At 43.5% G+C, this 23,109-nt stretch overlaps 1 protein-coding gene across 4 annotated transcripts in view; it reads right to left on the bottom strand.

Moving 5' to 3' along the window:
* Positions 1-23,109, bottom strand: part of slit1a (slit homolog 1a (Drosophila)) — an 84,124-nt gene that overhangs the window by 33,882 nt on the left and 27,133 nt on the right. For all 4 annotated transcript variants that reach the window (XM_063875093.1, XM_063875094.1, XM_063875095.1 and 1 more), the window contains exons 5-8: positions 4,137-4,208; positions 3,474-3,545; positions 2,270-2,341; positions 1,330-1,493 (exon numbers count right to left, since the gene is read on the bottom strand). In XM_063875093.1, coding sequence (XP_063731163.1) covers positions 1,330-1,493; positions 2,270-2,341; positions 3,474-3,545; positions 4,137-4,208 — 380 coding nt within the window. The remainder of the gene's footprint in view (positions 1-1,329; positions 1,494-2,269; positions 2,342-3,473; positions 3,546-4,136; positions 4,209-23,109) is intronic.

Here is a 23,109-nt window from a genome sequence, read left to right as displayed (position 1 = left end):
TTCCCCCGCAGGTGGCCTGGCCTGGTCACAGCACAAACTACGTACACAAGAATACAGTGTGTGTGTGTGTGTGTGTGTGTGTGTGTGTGTGTGTGTGTGTGTGTGTGTGTGTGTGTGTGTGTGTGTGTGTGTGTGTGTGTGTGTGTGTGTGTGTGTGTGTGTGTGTGTGTGCCAACAAGCCAGTCCCTAATGAGTCCTTCTCTGGGAGTTCAACTTCTGGTCACTCATCCACTCAAGAAAAAACTGGGAGTGTGTGTTTGTGCACGTGTTTGCGTGAATGCATGACCGTGTATTTTTTTGCACAGGAAGGCGGACCAACACAGCGATGGATTTTCAAAAAGTGCCGATGATCATTCACTTTGGAGACATTCATAGAAATAATCTCCTACAGTTGTCTTCAATACAAACACAAAAACCCATAAACATTCTTACATAATGGAAGCTTATATCTGCATCCAGCATGATCTGCAACTCACCATCATGCAAAACCTCAACTTTTTGTACCTGTGTCCATCCAGAGACAAATGTCCCTGACACCCACTGCTCCCCTTTCCTATATGGAATTGTTTCACTCCCACGCTATGAGTCTCTTTCCCTGGGCGATGAATAGTTAATGATCTGTACTGTCACGCCGTATGGCTGTGTAAAAATCACAAGCCATGGAGAGAAAAAGAGAGAGAAAGAGAGACAGAGAGACAAACACGCAAACGTAGACACAAACACCCGCCGCAGCTGCTGCTGAGAGAAAGATAGCCTTGTGGGGAGTAGAGGCTCTCATGCTGTTTTTCCATTGTCCTGATATGATAACCCCATCACAAATGTTCTCTTTCTCTCACACGCACAAGGCAAGAGAGAAACAGCAAGTTAAAAAGCCAAATAATCCATGTGCGAGGAGGTGAGAGGCCATGAATAATGTCCACTGAACGAGGGCCACTACTGTCAGCGGGTGAGGACTTTGCTCAAATTGTGTGTTATATATATATATATATGTCATGGAATTTTTTCTGCCAGCTTCTGAAAGCTGGAGACACATGCAGGGCCAGAGGAGAACCGTGGGGTTGCCCGGGGCAGAGGAGCTGTCAGGTGGCTGCCAGGTGAACACACTGACACAAAAGCACAGTGGGAGTGGAGGGTGAATATATACTAGATAGCACAGAGAGTTTATGCCATGACGATTTGATAAAAGTACCCACAATGACATTGCCCTTTTATCCCTTTTTGAGAGGCAGTAAAAGAAGCTTTCCATGTCAAGTGAACAATACACAATATGAAATGCAATGCTATTGTGGTATCTCTCTTCTAAAGTGTTAGTAACTAGATGGGTCTTACCTGAGCAGGTGAATTCGTGTTTCTGTACCTCTGCCACATTGAGTCCTCTGAGCTCAGTAGGGCCAGTACATTGGGTGAAAAGACCAATCGTAGGCCTCTGTCTGAGCCACTGCGCCAACCACGACAGGTGACAGTCACAGTTCAGATTGTTGGAGTGGAGACGGCTGTTAAATGAGAGGAACAATTGAATGCATCATAAGGTTGTCTTTGCCTTCTTTGCTATCTAAAAGAAACACTACCTTGGAACATAAATAGCAAGAAAGTGTCTATTTATTCCGAGAACTCATCACATCCAATCCCTGTGGTGAAACACACTAAATGATACGCTACATGGATGATTGTAAATGGCACATTTGAAACACTAAAGAGGACTTTTACAAACCCAATACTCCAAATACAGCATTCCTGAAATGCTGTGCCTGTCCAGAATAACTCTCGATGTGGTGTGGTGGACCTCTGGAGCACGTTTGCTTACTTGCAAAACCATGTGCACAGACACATAGTGAGCACACAAACAGAAAAGCTATTTAATATAACCCCACTGGGAGTGAAGAACCCCAAAAAGCCACCGCAAGGGCCTTGGAGTCACGGCTCTAAGAGGCATAATTGTTTTAATTTGTGCATAATTTCAGATTTAGTAATCACATACAATGCACAATGTACAATAGGCTTCTGGGGCTATTTTCGTTTATCGGTCCAGTTGTTGTTCTGAGTGTGTTTAGTTGGACGGGATAATGGCTGCTGGCATCGCTACAGACTCTTCTGTGGTGCTCTGTGGTTATGGCTGCTCCCTAACACTGCCTGGAATGACAGACCCTATCTACTCCCATTGAGAGCACATGGGGCTTCAGCACTTTCTTTAGTGTGCCTGCATGCATGAAGGATATATTTTTTATTTTACTGAGGTATAGAGCACTGTGGTGAGATAAATGTAACTTACAAGGTTCGTAGCTTGGGCATGTGGTTGAAGCTGGAGACAGGGATGCTGCTGATGTTGTTGTTGTTCAGCGTCCTGTTAAAAGCAAAGAGCAAACAAAGTCATATCGTCAGTGCAGGGGAGATATTTTTACATCTATACTTCAAAAAGAGTTGTGTTGCGGCCGTCCTCTTCCGTTCCATCCTTTTTAATCTACCCCCTCTCTCCCCTTCTTGCTGTCTCTCTTTGTGGCATCCCGTTGGGAATATAACACCTCATTCCACACAGATGGGAAGCCCTCGCACCTCCCACGCACACGTACAGTCGTGCATGCAAATATACACACATGGATGCTCATTCAAGAGATATCACAAGCACCCCAACTTGTAGTTTGAGAAAGATACAATACACGCACACACACACACACACATGCACACACACCCCATCGAACCCTGGGCATCAGCTGCAGCGAGAGAATCAGGTAATTTCAATCAGCCTAATAACCCTCGACCATATTTCAAGCTGCTCCCCCCTTTAACACAACCTGTCCTCCTCCCCCATAAAACCTATAGATACAGACCCCCACCCCCTCTTACACCATAATGACAAACCTATCACTACATCTGCAATCCATCCATGCCATGAAAGCAGCCTTTAATGGCTTTTTTTGTTTCCCCACCCCCTTAAAAAAGCCCACAAACACACATGCACGACACAGTCTTTCACCATAAAAATAACAAGGCTGTCAAAGTGCCTTTGTCCCACGGCCTCCATTGTTTCAGGTGGAGAGCTTTGACAGAGGCCTGTGATTATGATTTTTTTGACAAGGGATGATTAATTAAATGTTTAAAAAAAACTGCATAACATGTCCGCTGCTGGGCCTAGGGTGGAATGCTCACTTGAATGGGATTTTTGATCAAGATGGTTGGTACTCCCTTGTCAGATGGCCCGCCCAGGGCTGGATAGGGTGTTAATGTGATGGAGGGGAACACTGCTGTCAACTGTGTGGAACAATGAGTTAATGGAGCTTGGTCTCCATCATGCAGGCCCCCTCATGAGGCCCACTGGGGGTATTTTGGCATAAGAACCAAGGCCTTACTAATTAAAGGTCTGCGTATATGTGTGTATATATTAGATATGATTATCAACAAAGCCTTGATTTAACTAAGTGCTTTAATGGATTGATGCAAGGCGAAGCTGAATGAATAGCGTCACTTGAGATACTTACAGCACTTCCAAGCCCCTCAGAGCTCTGAAGGCTCCATCCTCGATGCAGCCGATGTGGTTTTTATCCAGCTGACTGTGGAGCACACAGGGAATAAAGAGAGGATTTGTTACACGGGACACTTACACAATATTTCTGTCTCCCTGTGGAGTAGTTGTATTCATTGATACAGTAGGCAGTACACTGATGAGCTATTGTTAATCCATACTGGCTTAGTCATCTCAGATCATGTTACACCCAAGAAAAAAAGCAATGGGGGACATGACTGGCTGTTTATCTGCATCAATACACACCATAAATCTGTGCTTCTGTGTGTGGATGTGCATGTAATCTGGTGACGGTGTAAATCACTGTTGCTACAAGCCATCTTCGGGGAGCTGCTTGTGTCTTCTTTAATCAGAGTCAATCCACTAAGCATGCACAAACACACCAATACACACATGGTGTTTTATTCTTAGCGAGGGCCATTAACTCAGCCACATAAAGAAAAAAAGTCATGCTGGAATTATACTGACTGCTGTTCACTTGCAGTAGCTTTTTTAGTTTGATTTGCTTCGCTCATCATTGATTTCATCAAATTATCAACACTACATCAGAGGCTCACAACAAGATCATCATTTATTTCATTAGTACATCTCTCCCTGCTGAAAGGGCTGAGGTACTCACAGGTTTTTGATGTCTGTAGCTCCTCTGAAGGCTTTTCTGGGGATGGACTGGATAAAGTTCTCGCTCAGATCTCTGTGGAAACAATAAGAAGTCATTAGTTACACATACCTTATCCCCTGATATTCCAGTATTAAAGCATGGTTTTCAACAAGCAGAACATGCACTCTATTCAATATCACTCATCCCTATACCACACTCTTCAGTGCGATACAGAAAGCCAATTGCAGTGTTTTCCCCCTCTCAAATCTGTGCCAAAACCCAGAGGTGTGGTACTGCATTGAGATCTCTACTCACAATGGAGTGGTTATTTTATAAAAGCTGTATTAGTCAGTGTTCATTCATGCCATAATTTGTTCTCTGTGCCTTGACCATGCTCCGGTCTGAGGTACCCAACTCACAAACAGGCAGCAGGGCGGCGACCCAATGAGGGGTCCTCGCTGATCCTGTGGGATGGATTAATTTAAACGACGCAGCACAAAGAACATTGTCTTTTACTATTAGGCTGTGTGTGTGTCCGTCTAGCACTCAACGGTGTGTACAAATTAGGCATTTGAAAAGTGCACGTGTGTGGAAAGTAAGAGTGAGAAAGGGGAGGGTCAGAGAGGAGAGGAGGGAAGGAGAGTGAGTGAAACACAAGTAGCCATAGTTATAATTAGCAGAGTCTTTTGTCTGCCTTTTAAATGGTGAGCTAATCTCATTCAGAAAAGGCTCTTCCCCTTCTCTACACACATATACGCACACACACGCACACTACAACGATGACTGTAGGGCGCTGCCACAGAGGCTCCTGTCTTGCCCCCACAGCAAGGACAGACGTAAACAGAGTACTTATGGCCTCCCATAGAGGCAGAAGAAAAACACCACAATCTCTAAAAAGACTCAACTGTTTTGCATGGGACTGATAAGTTCTACTTATTTAATGTTAATGTACACCACATCACACATTTATGCAAAAACCCCACGGGGTAATTTTGAAATGAGTTCCCAAGACTCCGGCCACAAACCAGTCTCACATTATGTCCCCATAGGGTCACCCTTTCCATCATTTTTCCCAGATTTAATATTGAACTCTTTGTTAAAGCAGTATAAAAGAGGGGAACACAAATCACAGCAGGGGTTTTGTTGTGCAATCGATCTAATGAATGGGTGGTTGTGCCTTTATGGTGCGGCAGAAATTTAAAAAAGGGCTCTGCAGGCCAAATAAATGAATGGAATTTGTGTTTGCTTTGTGGTTCTTTTAATATGAGAAATCCAAAGCAACTCTTGAAGTTTTATGATAGTAAAGTTCCACATGCACATTTCAATATTTCATATGGCATGAATGCATGAGCAGGGTGAAAGTGATGTAGAGATCAAACTGCATGTTGGCAGACGGCTGTAACTTGTGGGGTCTTGCCCTGTCTTTACAGTCTCCATTAGGAGATGGCTGTGTATTTAAAATGACATAACTACGTGGGTACGGCCCTAAATTGAGCACCTTTTCACCTTTGATAAACTAATGAAGAAGCTGTCCATTAATCTTAACTGCATCATATTTCAACAGTTTGACAATAGCTTTATCCGGCTGTTATTCACAACTCACAAAGATGCGCAGTGCATGTACAGATGTGCAAATGAAACACACACGTCGCTGGCTTTTGTTCAAAGGGAACATAAATATTCCATCTAATGGCAGAGTCTAATTTTATCTTCTGAGGTTTTATGGTTTTATTTCCTTAGGAAATGTGCATAACATCTGCTTTACCAAAGATATTCAGGCAACACAGTAGGCAAATTAAGCAATAACACAACAACAATCTATCTCAATCACATTAATAGTTATATCCCAAACATGAAACCACCTTCATGTCTCCTTACAAGCAAGTATGGGAACAGTTGTGCTCCCTCCAGCTCCTTTGTTGTTCTCTTGGCAAAACAGCCTGAGACCAGAATTGAAAGCTGAGTCAGTCTGGCACCAGGGCTATATTGGTGCCTCTTATCAAGACGACTCCATGCGAGAGGAATGTTTTTGGTCTACCTGGCCATGCACTCTATCTGATGACTAATTAGTCCTCTCACCTTGTCCTCACCTTCCTGCAACAAACACACTAAAACACACTGAGAATCAGTTGTGCTGTACTGCAGACACACTGTTAACGACTTCCCCCCCCATGGACATCTGGGAGGAGTGCGGTATATCTTTTTTTGTGTGTCTGAATGTGTGTGTTTTCTCCCCAGGTTACGATAAGAAATTATAACAGATTGTTGGGCAAGGACAGGGTTGTTGCCAGAGGCTACAGTGCAGAAGAAAGGAGAGGAAGAGACAGGGAGATGGCGACAGAAATAAAAAAGCTGGAATGCAAGACGGGGCAGGAAGGCTCTGACAATGTGAACACAACGCTATGTGTGTAAGTAGTAAAATAAAAAGCTCTAGGGTGGAATCCACACACTCAAAACCCCATAATCCTATTTGTACGCTATAACACGATTGGCTTGAGATATATGCTCCCACTTATGGTGCTGTTTGATTGGATTAGATGCTAAGGTCATGGGAGGTTGCTTTATAACTTAAGGCCTGTTTAGGGACAATGTGTGCCCAAAAAAGCCCCCATGACACCCCTAAATGATGCTATCTATCGTGCCAGAAAGTCTGTCTTTCTCTCATTTACTTATATTACTTTTCTCCCTCTGCCTGGTTCATTTTCTCCTCTGTCACATATAACAAAATAATCTTAGTGGTCATGGTTTGGAGTCTGAAGTCTTCTGTGTCCTTTTGGGATTTATCAACGTGTTCAATTCCTACAGGAGCCAGAGCAACATTAAATTTAGCAACGCTTCATTTCTGCATTTACACATTCTTAAAACAGCAAACAGGACATTTCTGCGGGAGACCATGCTGTATTTTACATATTCTGTGGTTGCCCCTCACTGGTATTTTCTAAACTCAGCCCCAACTGTGTTGGCTCCGAGGTATTTGACATTTCTGATCAGTTTGGAAGCAGATTTCCAGAGAAGCACAGAAACAGACATGATTATGTGAGGACAGTCACCGCAATGATATTGACCATCATGGTCGCCATCACCAAAGCATGACAATAGATATAGCGTGATGAACAACCCTTCAGCAAATACCACCACAGTGCATCACTTGAGATTAAATGAAGCAAACTGGCATGGAGAGAATTGAAAGAAAGGTACAAAAATGTTCCTTTGTCTTTGTTCTTTTTTTCTCCTACAAATCATTCTGCCTTTGAATATCTGGCACATATTCAAGCTTACCCTACGTTTCAGATTGTAAACTATTAAAGGAGCAGATAACCTACAAGGTTATGTATCAGAAGCCGGAGCACAGGTCCTAACCTTAGGGCACAGCTCTGGTCAGGGTTAAAGGACTCTAGAAACCTTCATAGCCACACATTACAAGGAAGACCCAAACCCTGAGGCAAGGCTGCAGCCTTCATCCCCAGCCCAGGCCCCCCGGCATCTCCCAGAGAGCTGTAATGATGTCAGACCGGCAACTTCTTTGTTTCCTTATTTCCTGCACACAGCATGCCAGTCCTTTTTCATTCCAGGTGTGTGAGCCCATGCCTGAGTGAACGAGTGTGGCAAAGTTAGTGTTCAAACGGCCTAGACCTGGTATAGATTTACCTTAATGCACTGCATACCTCGAAGCGGGCAGTTAGTTCATTAATGTAGCCTGGCTCTCTTTAAGTGACGTTGCTCACAGTTCATTTCCATTGTAGTCCTAATGATGAGGTAACACACATGTTTTCAGGTGTGTCCTCGCTGTATGAACTACAACCCATAACACGCGGAGGTCAGGATTTTTAAGGTTTCCCTTGTACAAACAATGGTGTCGTTGAGTCAGTGTAAAGTTCCCTGTTAATAAACTCAGCTACTGATATGCCTATTTACAAGAATCCCCGCTGAGTCTATATCTGGTATAATTAGCAATGTTATCAGACATAGCTCAAGGCGCCTGGTCTGGAGATTAGCCGCAAGTTGAAAGTAATGTCTCGTTCCTGTCTGATTCCCATCATTAACCTCTGATCTCTATCTCAGTACACAGCACTAATACTGTACACAACTTCAACTCTCCTCTGCCCGACACAACTACCTACTGTGGCGGCATAAATCATGTCGATCAAAAAAGCAGCATAAAAAGATTTCCAGGTGGTTGTTTTTTGTGGCTACAATATTCCCTTTTATTTCTTAAATATTTTATTTCTGACCACAAAAAGAGTTCCTAGTGATGTTGAAATGGCTCAGCCACCTCAAGAACAGACAGCCTTTTCTGGGTAAAACCCTCAGGGCCTCAGGTTCCACAGTGTGGTACTCTGTGGGTGAGTAATATACAGCTTTTAATGAATAAATGAAACCACGCACAAGCATACATATGCACACACATGCCTACATGTGAACACAAACAATTGCCTCTTTCATGCCCTAAAGATTTCACAACCTCAGCCTCTACAGTTGGTTGACAACAGTGGTTGACACAGTGGATCCTAAATCAGATGGGATGGTCTGAGGTTCTTAGTTTCAAGGATTTCACTGAGGAAAGAAACACTGCCAGATACAGATTTATGTGGAGGTCTCTCCATCTCTGACCCCCTTCACCCTTATTGTTCTTTGTTACCATTTTCGTCTTATTCCCATATTCTGTCTTTTCTGGTAACTCTGGTAGGCATGTATATTAAGTGTTTTTTCAGCTTTTTTAGGTAACCAAAAGCATCTTTGTTCTTTAAAATACTCAAGTTAATAAACTGGATAAATGGTTATTTAAAGTTGTATGCTGCAGTAGGGATTGGTAAAACAAAGTTTGATCCCACATGCATAACTTATGGGATCTAGGAGAAGTGCTGGTGATTTGTGGCTTACTAATGCAAAGAACATGACCTGAAAGGCTGAATAAAATCAACCTTTGCTTAACACTTTATTCTAGGCAGTGCAGCTATGGACAGTTTTTAATGCCTTCATAGCTTCTCAACCTTATTCCATCCTATTTCTGATAACATTGGGTTTTTGTACAACTTCAAAATCATTACACAGTCAAGTTAAGAACACATTGTAATTCTGTCTCTAAAAAAAGAGTAGAACCATATGAAGTAAACGCTTGATCTTACCTTAATTTCAGCCTGATTACATTTCCTACTGATAATTGACTGCTAGTCCTGAAACAATGTGCATATGTTGTGCTTGTATGTGTGCCAGTGTGAGAGCATTTATTTTAGAGTGTGTTTACCTAAAACGTTGTGTTTGTTTTCTTGATTTCTTAACGACATTGCATGATAAGAAAAGGTTTATTCTTGCCAAGTGCTCCTAATTTCATTCCTCCATTAAAAGGGGGAGAAAGAGAGAGAAAGACATAGGGGTAATGTGTCTGATTACTTACTCATTAAGAGCGTTAATGAGGTGTGTGAGGGCTGTTAAAAGAATGGCAGAGTGCTGCCACTAACTGCTAACTACTTTCTTCCACTCTGCACAGTAAAACAAATACTAGTAGACACACACATAAACAACAACACACATAAACAGTGGGCTTTCAGAGAGAAGTGGCTGACCCCGGACATGTAACAACAAATGACTCAAGGTACTGCAAGTAAAGGAGCCATCCATTAAAATGAACAAATCAAAGACGTAGAAACTGTCTGTGTATGTCTAAATCTGCAATTTGTCTTTATCTAAGTCAGACCAATAATTTCTAAACTTATAATAGTAGTATCCATATGGTCGAGTAAGCATCTCTGTCCCGCAAAACAGACTGAGACTTTTTTTACAAAAATAAACAAGTTAAACTTTTGAGGGTATTCAATTTTCCTACTATGCGTTTATACATTATTGTTATGCCATGTATTCTGTCTATGTGTAATATCAGTCAGTAGGAGCAGTTAGGGGAAGTCGGGAGTTAATGATCTGTTGCAGAAGTCAAGCTGTTAGCCTTGTCAGTGGAGAAGCTCCAGCTGATGCAGCCAACCGAGGGGCGTCTGCGTCTAACCATGAGAAAGCAATGACAGAACAAATCATCCCTTGAGGAAGGCCATTTCTGAGTCCAGAGTGCGTGAAGGCCCACTAAAAACCGGAATTTGTTAACACACTGCATTTATGTGTAGAAATGTCTTTGGTCGAGGTACAGAGAACTACAGTAGACAACAAACCCGCAGTGTCGGGCAGAGGGAAGGCGTCGAGGGTGGGGGATAACATAAGGAGAATGAGGTAAGAAGGAGTATGGATCGAGGCTGCAGGGCCTTTGGGTGCTTGCCAAAACAAAAGCATGTATATGTGTGTATTTGTGTGGCCCAGAGAAAGTGACTGATTATTTCTGTGTGCTGTCAAGAGTATGCTTCTTCTTTTTCACCCTCATGCCCCCCTCCTTCTTATCCTTGTCTCTCCACACCTTCCCATTATGCTTTCTTTCTTGCAAAAATAAATGATAAACATGCGTCCTATCTGCTTCTCAGTTCAATTTCTCGCTCTCCTGTCTACACTCAATGATATGTGCCACAGTGCAATCTGGACAAGGGAGCCAGACACCACCACCACGATCATAATCATGATGATTACCATTATCATCTAGAGGTCAAAAACACAGCCTTAAAATAAAAACCCTTCATTCCTGTTCACACAAATTATCATGCACAGACGTACAGATATAGGACATGCAATCACGCAAAGTGTGTAAGGTGTTTCTGTAGTCCCTTTGTGGCAGAGATGAGAGCCGGATGGAGCTCAGTGGGAGGAGGACTTGATAAGCGGGGAAGGAAAAACTGCTGCTCTTATTAAGAGAGAAATAAACAGCTTTGCTTTAGGAATTTTCTCACGCAAAAACCCAGGAGAGAACGCCTCTCTGTCTCCCTTCTAGGCCTAAATATAGACTCTACAAAGAATCCTAATGAAAAACAAACACTGCACTAATACCAAAGGCAGAATAATTCAATAGGATCTTTTTCTTTGTAGATTTTCTTTTCTTTTGAAAGCTAATGTCAACACAAGTCCACCAAAACTAGTACAAACTGCCGGGGAAAATAACTGCGTAGCTGCGTGTCACTCTTTCTTCTGCAGTGTCGCTTTCTCTATTTATTCATATGGACTTCAGGAAATAAGTCATCAAGCAGCATTATCTAATTTTCAGCAGACCCCACAGACTGTCATAGCAAAGCCCTCATTTATATTGTCAACCCTCTAATGTTGTACGCTTCTAAAAGGAGGCCATGTGGACGCATCTGGAGACGGTTTGTGATTTATTCTGATGTTGAAAAATACAGCTAGCAAAACACACACTCTCTCTCTCTCTCTCTCTTTTCTCTCTTGCTCTCATAACAAAAACACACACACAATGCACACACACACACACACACACACACACACACACACACACACACACACACACACACACACACACACACACACACACACACACACACACACACACACACACACACAGCCCCTTTTCGATGGAACCTAAAGGGGATTTCATGGATGGACTCCGCTCTAATCATCTACAGCCCCCCAACCAATAAGAAACACACATCGCTCCCAGACTGGAACACTCTACAACCACCAAGAGAAAACACAATGTCAGTGGAACTTATCAAGCCCACATGAGGGCTGACAGACAGACACACACAAACACACACACACACACACACACACACACACACACACACACACACACACACACACACACACACACACACACACACACACACACACACACACACACACACACACACACACACACACACACACACACACACACACACACAGAGAATCGAGACAAAGCTAGTTTAACTGTTGCCCACATCTCCTCTTTCACTGTAAGTGATTCATGATGTCTATGTGTGTTTGTAGGCTTAAAAAAACCCATATGAACGCATACATTTGGCAGGGTGCTTTGCTGCCACCCGTGAAGCAAATGAAAGAGTTAACATGGTGAAGAAAGAAGGGACAAAATCTATCCTTTTTCCCCACTCTCGCTTCATCCCTAATTTCCCCCAGCCATTATGTCTACTTGTGTTTCTGAGTGTGTCCAAGCCTTTCATTTGCAGTCAAGCTGAGTGATGGAGCAGGGCTGAGCGGCATCGATCATGACAAGCGCTTACAGGCGCTATCCACTGACGGCGGGGTGTTCGATAGCGCCACTTTGCACAGGGACACAGCCAAGCCCTGTCCATCCATCATTCTGTCTACCTGCTGGACAATAGAAGAAAAGTGTGGGAAGAACAGAGAGGAAACGAGGGATGGTGAGAGAAAACATACCGCTCAACAGGTCTATTATCAGTGCCATTACCTATCCCTACTTTAGCCAGAAACAATGACCTCCATCTCTGAGAATAGCCTGGAAATCATTTTGCTGTGTTAGTCCCATGTTTTACATTGGACAGCATTAAAGGGAAGGAGACAACCATTTAGAAAGACAACAAAGCCAATATGGGTGGCTGCTCACACACTTTCAGATACAGTACACACTATGTGGTCTTACTAAAGTAGTTAAAGATGCCTCTATGACGGCTGGCTACCTAAAAAGTGGGTAACTGATCCTTGAGATCGAATGACAGCTTTTCCAGGAAGAGCTGGTCTGAGGTCAGCGTTATTGAGCTGCTGGGATGACAGATCCACCACACCTAACCACAGGCAGCTGATACCAGAACACTGGGCTGACACAAAGACACACACAGTCAGGAGCTATTTCAATCAACACGTAAACTGAACACACTACCAGACACTTAATCGACTCCATGCACTTCGTAGAGGTGCAGAGTTGCATCAAGAAGCAGAAGGAGAAAAGCCTCTGGGGAGTGCGTGTTAAAAAAATAATACATGAAAGAAGAAGTGGGAGATTTGATGACTGCTGACCAAATTGAACTCCTGCATATATCATCTCGTTTCCTCCGTTTTCCTCCCTCCGAGGAACTCGTACTAAGTCTGCTCAAGACTAACTGTAATCGAGAGTGAAACCTCCAAGTCATTACTTTAAACTCTCGCAGTCGCTGTTACACATGGTAAGTATCAGACGAGAGAGGAGAGGAGAGGACTGAGCCAGAGGGAAGGTGAAACGAGTAGTTAACTTTATATCATGCTTGCTCTCTGTTCAAATCCCTTTGAAAGCTAAATCAAAAAACAGCCCAAAGGTACCGGCCTACACATTCAAGGACACATACTCTAAATAAGGGAACTCATCAGAAAAAAAAACATGTTTTCCCTCGACATTGTTGGACTTAAAATTATATCTTTAAACTTTTTCTTTTGTTTTCCTATCAGTTGTGCATTGACATATATATACAGTATATAGTTCATAAGATTCACTTTCCTGTGGAGGAAATTATGCCACACTGCACTGAGTGGGAGATTAAGTTGTCCCATAGAAGTGATGGAGCAATAAAGGCTGCTGGCGTTTCACACGGTTACTGCCTCCTGCTCACCATGATGTATGAGACAGGTGCACTGTGGCTGATGTCAGGTCGACAATTCACTCGGGGCATGTATCACCTTATCTTTAACAGGACACACTCACATGCACACAAACAAACCCTCGGAGGCACACTCGCAAATACATACAGTGCTTTCACACACGCACTCACGCACGCACGCACGCACGCACGCACGCACGCACGCACGCACACACGCACGCACGCACACACGCACGCACGCACACACACACACACACACACACACACACACACACACACACACACACACACACACACACACACACACACACACTCTTAGTGCAGCCACACTACAATGTAATCAGCAGTAATGCAGGTCTTTCGTCCCTGTATATCTGCGCTCAGAGCTTCACAAATTACACAATACAGGTGAATAATGTTAAGCTGCGCACACAACTTTGTGACAAACAGAAGGGGGGTTTAGAGATGTGTGTGACAGTTTATGGGAGCAGACCCTAAGATCTTCTAGTGTTACTATGGATTTCTAACCAGGGGTCAGATTTCACCTGTTGATAGCGCCACTGCAACACTGTGTTCATCATAAGGCTATATGGGAAATTTGCTATGAGACTTTTGGCCAATATTTATCATAATGACATAATCACGTTTGATTTTTTTTTTCCATAGATCAAGTTGACATTTCTAAGTGCTTCTTCAGTTTGAGCAACAGTCCAAAACCCAAATATATTTTCAGATTATTTTCATGGAAGACAAAGACAAAGAGAACCAGTTTTGTTAACAAAATGACTTAACCCATTGGTAATCAAAGCTGTTGCTGATATGTTTTTTTACATTGACTTATCATTTTGGTTTCAATTCATTTTGGCATAGAACACTAGGCTAATAAGTGAGACGTTTTGTTTTTTTTGTCGAAATCACTTAACAAGAGATCTATCCTATAAAAAATAAGACAAAGTTAAATGGGCTTTTCTTTTACATGCGTCTTTGAAGAGGCAATGTTTCCTTCCTGTGACAGGTGTGTGTAAATGTCAGGGGTCAGTAAAGGCATTCAGGAAGCGATGAATAAATAACTGCAGGGTCTCCGAGACTATGGAAATCTTCTCATGAATATAACATGAGGCTGTCAGGAAGGCAATCGGCTATAGTTACTCAAACAACAACACAGACCAACTTTGAAACTTTGATTTTGTGTGTTCTTTAATTTACTTGCTGACTTTCTTTTGTGTGGGCTATTTTAAATTCCAATTTCATAGAGAAAAAAATGGGGAAAATATGCAGTGAAAGTGAATCGAAGCCTCTGGGTTTTTCTTCCACTCTTCCTCTTTCTATCAGTGCTCTTTAATTAACTTCACTGCATAAAGAAAGTAATTCCACCAGAGCTAACGACCCAATACTTTTCTGATTCAATTTCACTCAGGCAGCAAGTCAAAAAATCCCAACCAGTGTGTATGTAAATGTGTATGTATGTGTGTGTACGATCCCTGATGTCGGGATGGGTTGTCAGTCCAAACTATAGGTGAGGGACCAGAAATGGCAGAGGTGCTGGTTGCTAGGAGACGGAACCCAGCTGGAATTGTGACTAAGCCTTGAGGGTAGTGTGTGTGTGTGTGTACATGTGTGTGTGTTCTGTTTGTGAGAACAAGACTGAGGCTGGCAGAGGAAGGAAGAGGACAATAGAGTTGGTCCCAGCTGTGCTGCAGTGGGTGGGAGTAATCCTGAGAAAAAGAGCTGAACAATGGACATCAGTGAGTGCTCTGGATGTTTACTCTGTCCTCCATGCTGCTCTGACTGGAATACCCTCATCCTCCCACACTGACAGCCAACATACAATGTAGGCAGGGGAGTAAGTGAAGCAGACCTTACAACCACCACATAATGACAGACAAAGACAAACAATTTCAGCTCATGGATATAGATGATCTGCCACTATGACCGAGGAGACATTAACAATTATTCCTTATGGTATAATGGCAGACTTTTTCGTTGGAACTTTTACTTTGGTTTAAAGTATTTCCATTGAAATTCCATTCACTGTGTGAGTAGCTTTTATGTCATCTTTCAATGCTTTGCTTGCACAAATGTTACTCCATTCGTCTTTGGATTAAACAAACATCTAATAGCGGATACATTTCAAACTTCAACAATTGTAACCCAAACTATGGTAAGATAACTAAAGGTGGTGTTTTTTTTCTGTCCCTTTAAGACAAAATCTTTCTTCAAAGGGTTGACAGAGGGACTACCTGCCTCTTTTATTCATTCGACATGGGATATTACCCTCTTGCCTTAAAATATTTTTGGAATAATCGAATGTGGCCTTGAGGTGTTCATTAATAAACCACCAGCCTGCAGCAGTTGATATTTACAATGATCAGGAGATAAAGCTGAGGCCTGAGAAGACTGAGAATTCAGGGTTAATGAACCTTTGCAGAGGTGCCGCCGTAGGCATGGATTACTACACAAAGGCCAAAAACACACACTATCAAGCAATAACACACACACATGAATTCAAAGGGGTCTCTTTGTCTACCTCACAGTATTCCAAATTAATCAAAAACATATCGTACATATCAAAGGTGAATTTCAACATTACAAGTCATCTTATCATCTGTGTAGATAAAAATGTCACTGAATGAAGGAAATAGTATTTCCTTTTTGAAACAGAAAGGGTCCAACATAATGGAGGCTGGAGCACATCCATCATCATCCACAAACATTAGCATAAAGACTGATTACTCCCCACGGCTGCCAGTCGTCTGTGTGGAGTAATGAATGAATGCCAATACAGCATACTGGCGCTGGCCAGATGAGGCCCATACCTTTAGATAAATTACTGAAACAATGGCAGCTATGATGGATAAGTGGGAATACAGTGGCTTTTTGTTCCATATGTGTGAACACTGAATCAAGTCCATTCATTGTTGTTGAACTAACCTGCCACCTTGCCTGCTTGTGTAATCATGCCTCCGACAGCACGCGTCTTTGTCTGTTCTTGAAAGCAACCTCTGGATCATTTTATTGCCATAAGTTCTGCATGGATGACGATGCATTGCCCGAGGCTGAGATCATTCATATTTGCGGCTGTGTGTGTGTGTGTGTGTGTTTGTGTGTGTAAGAGGGACTGGTAGCCCCTGAGGAAGCTGTGTGTCACAAAGCAAGCCTGGCACTCGCTAAAGGACCAACTGCCAGAGCAGGGGGCATGAAATTAAAACTCACCACCCAGGCAAAAAAGGGAAAGGAAAAGTCAGAGGGAGAAGAGGGGGGAGGAGGAGAGATGGGTTGGTGGAGGAGAAACAAAGGATAATAAAGATGCAAGGGAGGACAGGACATAATAGACTGGCAAAATAAAATCACCCAAGTCAACTATGAAATAAAAGACATTTGCAGAGGCAGACAGAAAATGTGCCATGCATTAATCGTGCACGCTGTGATTCTTCTATACCATATCGGTTTGATGGGGAAAAAAGCCATCCGACAAAAAGAAAAATCCTGTAAGTATCAAGAAAACCACAAGAAAGACCTTCAACTGTCTGGTGAAAAAGTGCTGCTGACCCTGAGAACTTCAAGTAATATATCATCATATGTGTTGACTTACATTTGGTTTATGTTTCTTCAGATGGCCATAGATCACCCCACTGGTCTAGACCTAATCAACACTGAGGCTCTGCACAGCTCTGGCACCTACATACACACACAGACACACACACATGCTCTATGCGGTTTGTCTATGTAGGCGCACTCTATACCATTTTCAACTCTGACCTCCAGAAAGAACAGGAGGACCCCAGAGACTATGATAGATAGGCCAGGCATGAGGAGTGTGTGTGTGTGTGTGAGAGAGTTTGTGAGAGAGAGTGTGTGAGAGAGAGTGTGTGTAAATACACATTTGTATGGTTACCTGACAATGCTACATCATGTAGCTGATCTATTGCTATTCATTTTCTTGTGTACTGCTCTGTGCATATCATCCCCCACAGCTAGCCAGCATACTAGTCACGAGGAGGTGTTTATTTAGAAAATAACACACACAACACACACACACACACACACACACACACACACACACACACACACACACACACACACACACACACACACACACACACACACACACACACACACACACACACACACACACACACACACTGAACTGCTAACACACGCAGATGGGAACAGCCAAGCGGATGTCCTCTCTCTGAGCTTCCGATGTCACCCTAGCCATGACCTTTCACTCCAGCTCTGTGACTCAGGCTGGGAGGGCCCTGAGCGTGACCGATCCATTACACTCCTCTGACAAGGATGAGGATGACATCTGAACCCCCAGAGGCAGGGGAGGGAAGAAGACGAGGATCGGGAGGAGCATTACTAAAAAGCTGGGAGAATGTGAGCAGCGGGTGTGAGGGGAATTGCCTCCTACAATTTGAGAAATCAAATGCAAGCAGTTTGCTTGATTCCCTAATTCTCTAAGTAAATATCAAAGCAAACCGTTACTTTAAATTAAAAAGTTCCATTGCCAGGTGGAAGATAATAAAGTTGATTTCAGGGATCTTAACTGAGAGCTGGACCAGTTACTCAAACACTCTCATGACAAATAGAGATGCATTTTGTCATAACAAAGCTGATATGAGTTTAACAAAGTTTTACAGATTTCAGAAATGCCTACCTCCGAAAAGAGAGACCATGGGAGGAAATAAAAGAAGGAACAGGAGTGACTGTGTGAGGGGAGAAGGTGGGGGTAGAGCTGGGGAGGATGGGACACTGTGGATGAGCGAGTGAGAGTGACAGCTCTGTCTGGAATGCCTTTGTCCCGCATAGGCTAATATTTGCTGTTGGATTTTGCTTTTTCCCCTTCTCTTATTTGCTGTTGACAGAGAGGAATGAAAAGGCAGCTAGCCAACGGGTTACCTAGTAGCAATACTTTTGTGTGTGCATGTGTGTGCTGCCAGCAGGTTCCCAAGCAGCAGGTGGTGAGCAGAGGCAGAGTAGTTAAGGAATCTTGTTTGCTGCTCAAAAGTTGCTGCTACTTTCCATTAACCCTGCTCAGAACCACAAACACAGGCCAAACATGCGCCAGAAATTAGTGTGTTAGAGAGAGACAGTTAAGACAGGGAGAAAAGGATAAAGACATTCAAACTCCTTACACATAGAGCCAAGATCCGCTCCACCTCCATCCCCTCCCCTCACTCCCCTCCTGGGGAGTCAGGGTTTGCGGCAGCCTGGGTGTCTGCCTGAAGGCCAGTCTCACAGCAGGCCAGTCATAGCAGCGGCACTTTGATGTCTTTGTGGCGAGACTCCGTGCCTCATGTCCACGCTCATTAACTTTGTCAATGACAGATCAATGTGAGCCTGCAGAACGCTGCGCTGCCTTAAAATTACAGCTTATTTACCATTCTGGATGTGAGTCTGCACTGACCTTGGCATCGCTCTGAGCAAACAATACAGCAAGAGACGGAGTGACTGTTTGCTTATGATAGCACCCATTTAACAAGAGTAGCCCCTTCACACATGCAAGGAGGATATTGCTCCACTTAACTCTGGCATCCCGACTTCCTCCGGCTTAGCGCTCACAGACAGCAGTCCCATCTCTTTACATCCTGTAGTTCCCTGTTTAATGATTAGGAGATTACGGCCCTTCTATCTTTTTGCACCCAAACGTCAGTCCGACAGATGCATCTACCGGAGAGTCATGAACCATGAGAGCAGTTCAAGCCTGTCTCTCACAACATGACCCACATTGTCAAGATCTAGCACTTAGCACCTTTAAACAACTTCTTGAATCTTAACCCTATCTCCTGTGGCTTTTACTCACCACTCCATTTCATTTATAGCTGAATTTTACTGCTTTGCCTGCTTTTGAGAGCCTGAGTGTTTGTGTCAAGTGGGGTTTGAAGAGAATCTCTATTGCAATCTGTCTGGGAGGAAAATACGTTGTTTAGAGGGAACAATCATTCAGTTTTGTGTTTCTTATTCTTGCGTTGGTTCAGGAACTCAAACTCAGGAGTTTAAGCGAACAGGATGCTGTGTTTTTTTAAATGTATTTCACAAAACATGCAAACTTCTAAGTTTAGCAGACTTTTTATTTCTGTTTAAACCAAGAAGTAATGCTCTCAACTCATAAAAAACATAATAATGACACATAGTTCCTAATTTTCTCCTTCCTCTGTCTCTATTCCCATGGCATAGGTCTTTCGGCCTCGGGGTTGCTGTAATCTCCCTTAAGGAGGGGCAGCTTGGGTGCATTGCTGATGCCAGTCTATGACAGAGCACAAGCTGACATGAGATTAGTTTATTGTTCAGGGACATCTAGAAGCCCTTCTTATCTGGAACGTAGGTTCCCGGACGCACTTTGTTATCCAATGTGCGACAGCTTTAGTTAGACGTAGGGTCCATATTTGTTTAGTCTGGCGACTGAAGAATGTTGATGGTCCATTCTGAACTGGTTAAAACCTTGTATTGTAGTACAGTTCTTCAGAATTGGTCGGGCAACCGCTCTGTCAACTCGTGGATGCAGCAAATGTCTTGTCAATTCTCCGGCCTTTAACTTCTTGATAAACCTTCAATGTTTGCAATCAAAGTTCCAGGTCTCTCTGAGTTTCGTCTCCATTGCTTCAGAGGTTTCCACCACAAAACTGATCAGAAAGCATGAAAGTTACCTAAATACCACATTCTCATCTCCTTCCTAACAAATGCATGACCCCCCCCCTCCTGCACATACATGAATAAGCTATCAGTAACTCACAGGACTGCATAAACACAACATGTGTGCACACACACACACACACACACACACACACACACACACACACACACACACACACACACACACACACACACACACACACACACACACACACACACACACACACCCAGAGATCGTCTGTACTCTAAATATTTAAAAACACTATTCCTCTGTCTGTAATTAAAACCACTGCAGCATTCCAAAGCTGTATCCCCTGCCACCAACCCATTTCTTCCTCTCCCTCTCCCTCACCTCCTAGTCTGTTGTTCTTCTCTTCCTTCCTCCATTCTGACCTTTGCTTCAGTTGCCTAGAAATGGTAATGTTTGAAAATCTTCCAAAAACAATGGGACTGTGGGAATCCTCTGTGCAACAAATGCCCTCTCCTTGACACCCATGAATCTCCCTCTCTCTCTCTCCCCCTCATGAGCAGCACACACCACCACCACCACCTCTCATTTTCACTCACAGCTCATCAAGAATGGCATGGGTTCATCTACCGTTGGGAGAAAGTAAAAGGTCAGGTTTTGTCTGGAAGGTAGACAGCCATCTCTCCTGAGAGAAGTAATGATATGTTAGGACAGCCCGCACAGCAAACACAGGAACCATGATTCAGCGCCACACACTGTTTGGTTTCTAAACTTATGGCTTTTGTCGTGCCCGGGCCTGCGGGGATACCGGGGATAAATCCTCTCCTTACCCCACCGCTTCCTCCCATTAGAATTTGCCCAAATCCTGCCTTCACCGTGTTTGCTCTTCTAAGCTCTCCTAATGCTCTCAAGCCTCTCTCACAAGGTAGGTGTTTATTTGAATGTGTGTGTGTGTGTGTGTGTGTGTGTGTGTGTGTGTGTGTGTGTGTGTGTGTGTGTGTGTGTGTGTGTGTGTGTGTGTGTGTGTGTGTGTGTGTGTGTGTGTGTGTGTGTGTGTGTGTGTGTGTGTGTGTATTTGCTTTGGCCTGCAAAGTAATGCTTCCCATCCCCTCGCCATCAACATAGATGGAATGCAGGGAGTAATGTGATAAAAGCCTGAGAGTGGGAACACACACTTAGAGGCTCACAGCACAGACATGTTCCTGGAGAGGAGAGCAAAAACTTATTCATCAGCTCTGATAGCCATAGATGCAGCACGTGTGCGCATGAGGGTTTGTGCATGCACTGTGTGCGCAGAGTTGTAAACAGGCACTTCTCATGAAGTGGAGATGGTCTACGGAGAGCTGCTCTCATTTCAAACATCATTTATTTATTAGCCCCCTGTGTGTGACATACGCACACACACAGTCATACACGCGCACACAGTGACAGAAATTCAGCAGTTTATTCCATCACGCACCAGCGATCAACCTCATTCCCTTACCCATTTCTACCGCCCCCTCCCTCAATCCCTCCCTTCTTCCTTCCTTGAAATCGATGGAGTGTTTTGTCACCCAATGCTGCAATTCGTGCAATATTCATCTGAAGAAAACTCATCTCACAGTCAATGAATTTTTATAAACTGTTTGTCACTGATTGGTAGATGAACGGATACAGACTTGGCACACATGCACGTACGGGTACACACGCATGAACACCAAGAAGCCCATTATCCAAGCTTCAGGCGAGGGCTTTGTTTCGTACCACTGGAATCTGACAGTGATTTATGGAGAAGGGGAGTCACACTACACCCTGATACACACTGCATCACAAAGCAAGGTTACTGGCCCAAACATGGGTACAAAGAAAGGTTAGCGCTCCACCAACAAAGCCACACTGACAGCAATGCACGCTGTGGTCCGGGGTCAACACCACATCAATGCAGCCCAATGGACGAATTCAGCAGACCCACTTAATGAATGCAATGGCTGCTTTCAATAACTTGTTTTGATGAATTCATGAATATGAATCTCTCTGCATCCTCACTCAATGATTCTTTAATGACTCTTCCGGAAACTGCGCAGGGCTCAGGAAAAGAAAAAACGACTCTCCCGCTGTCAAACTGAGCTCAATTTTATGTGCCAGCTACTGGAGTCATTTTCTGCTGCATTACCACTGCGGTTTTGTCAGAGTGGTGAACCCAGGTCGGACACACCCTGCCTCTCAGCGCAGGTATGCCCTCCACAGTGCCAGGCTTTCTGCTTTTCCTTCAGCACGGGCATGTCAGATCAACTTAACATCCGCTATCAGGTACAGCTCGGGTGAGGACAACACATTCCTTCTAACTCATTAGTGATGAGTGATGAAAACACAAGGCAGCCATTTAGCTGGTAAACTGCAACAATTTTAGCTCCACTGTTGGTTTTGGAACACACACATGTAGGCCCTGCGGGGGGAAGACTGATTCCCGAGGGAATATTTTTTTCTACAATGCAACCACAGACCTTTTTTTGCAGTGCATTGCAAAATCCATTCTGGGTGCTGGTTTGTTGCTACTCACAAAACAGAAGGCCGTGATACACTGTCTGAAAAAAAGAGTTAAGGGCAATCGGGCAGAGGAAAAGTTTGCTTGTCTCTTGAATAAAAAATCATAAAAACACACTGATGAATCACAGACACATAACACGGACTGTGAGTCATCTTCAATGAAGCTTAATTAGGGGTTGAATGCTCATTGCTGTTTTTTCTCTCGGGGCTCGGGGATGCACCACAGAACCTAATGATATCAGAGAACATGCCTCTGCAGCTAATCACACAGTCAAATAAACTTTATAGACTTTACTGTAAATCACAAAGAGAGAGAGAGAGAGAGAGAGAGAGAGAGAGAGAGAGAGAGAGAGAGAGAGAGAGAGAGAGAGAGAGAGAGAGAGAGCTAAGGGGAGAACGACAGAAGAATAGAGTTGAGAATAGGGCTCGATTCAATAAGAGTTAATTTTCTAAA

The sequence above is a fragment of the Eleginops maclovinus genome, chromosome 22, assembly GCF_036324505.1.
Source record: "Eleginops maclovinus isolate JMC-PN-2008 ecotype Puerto Natales chromosome 22, JC_Emac_rtc_rv5, whole genome shotgun sequence".
Taxonomy (NCBI): Eukaryota; Metazoa; Chordata; class Actinopteri; order Perciformes; family Eleginopidae; genus Eleginops; species Eleginops maclovinus.
This window is presented reverse-complemented; position numbering and strand designations above follow the sequence as displayed.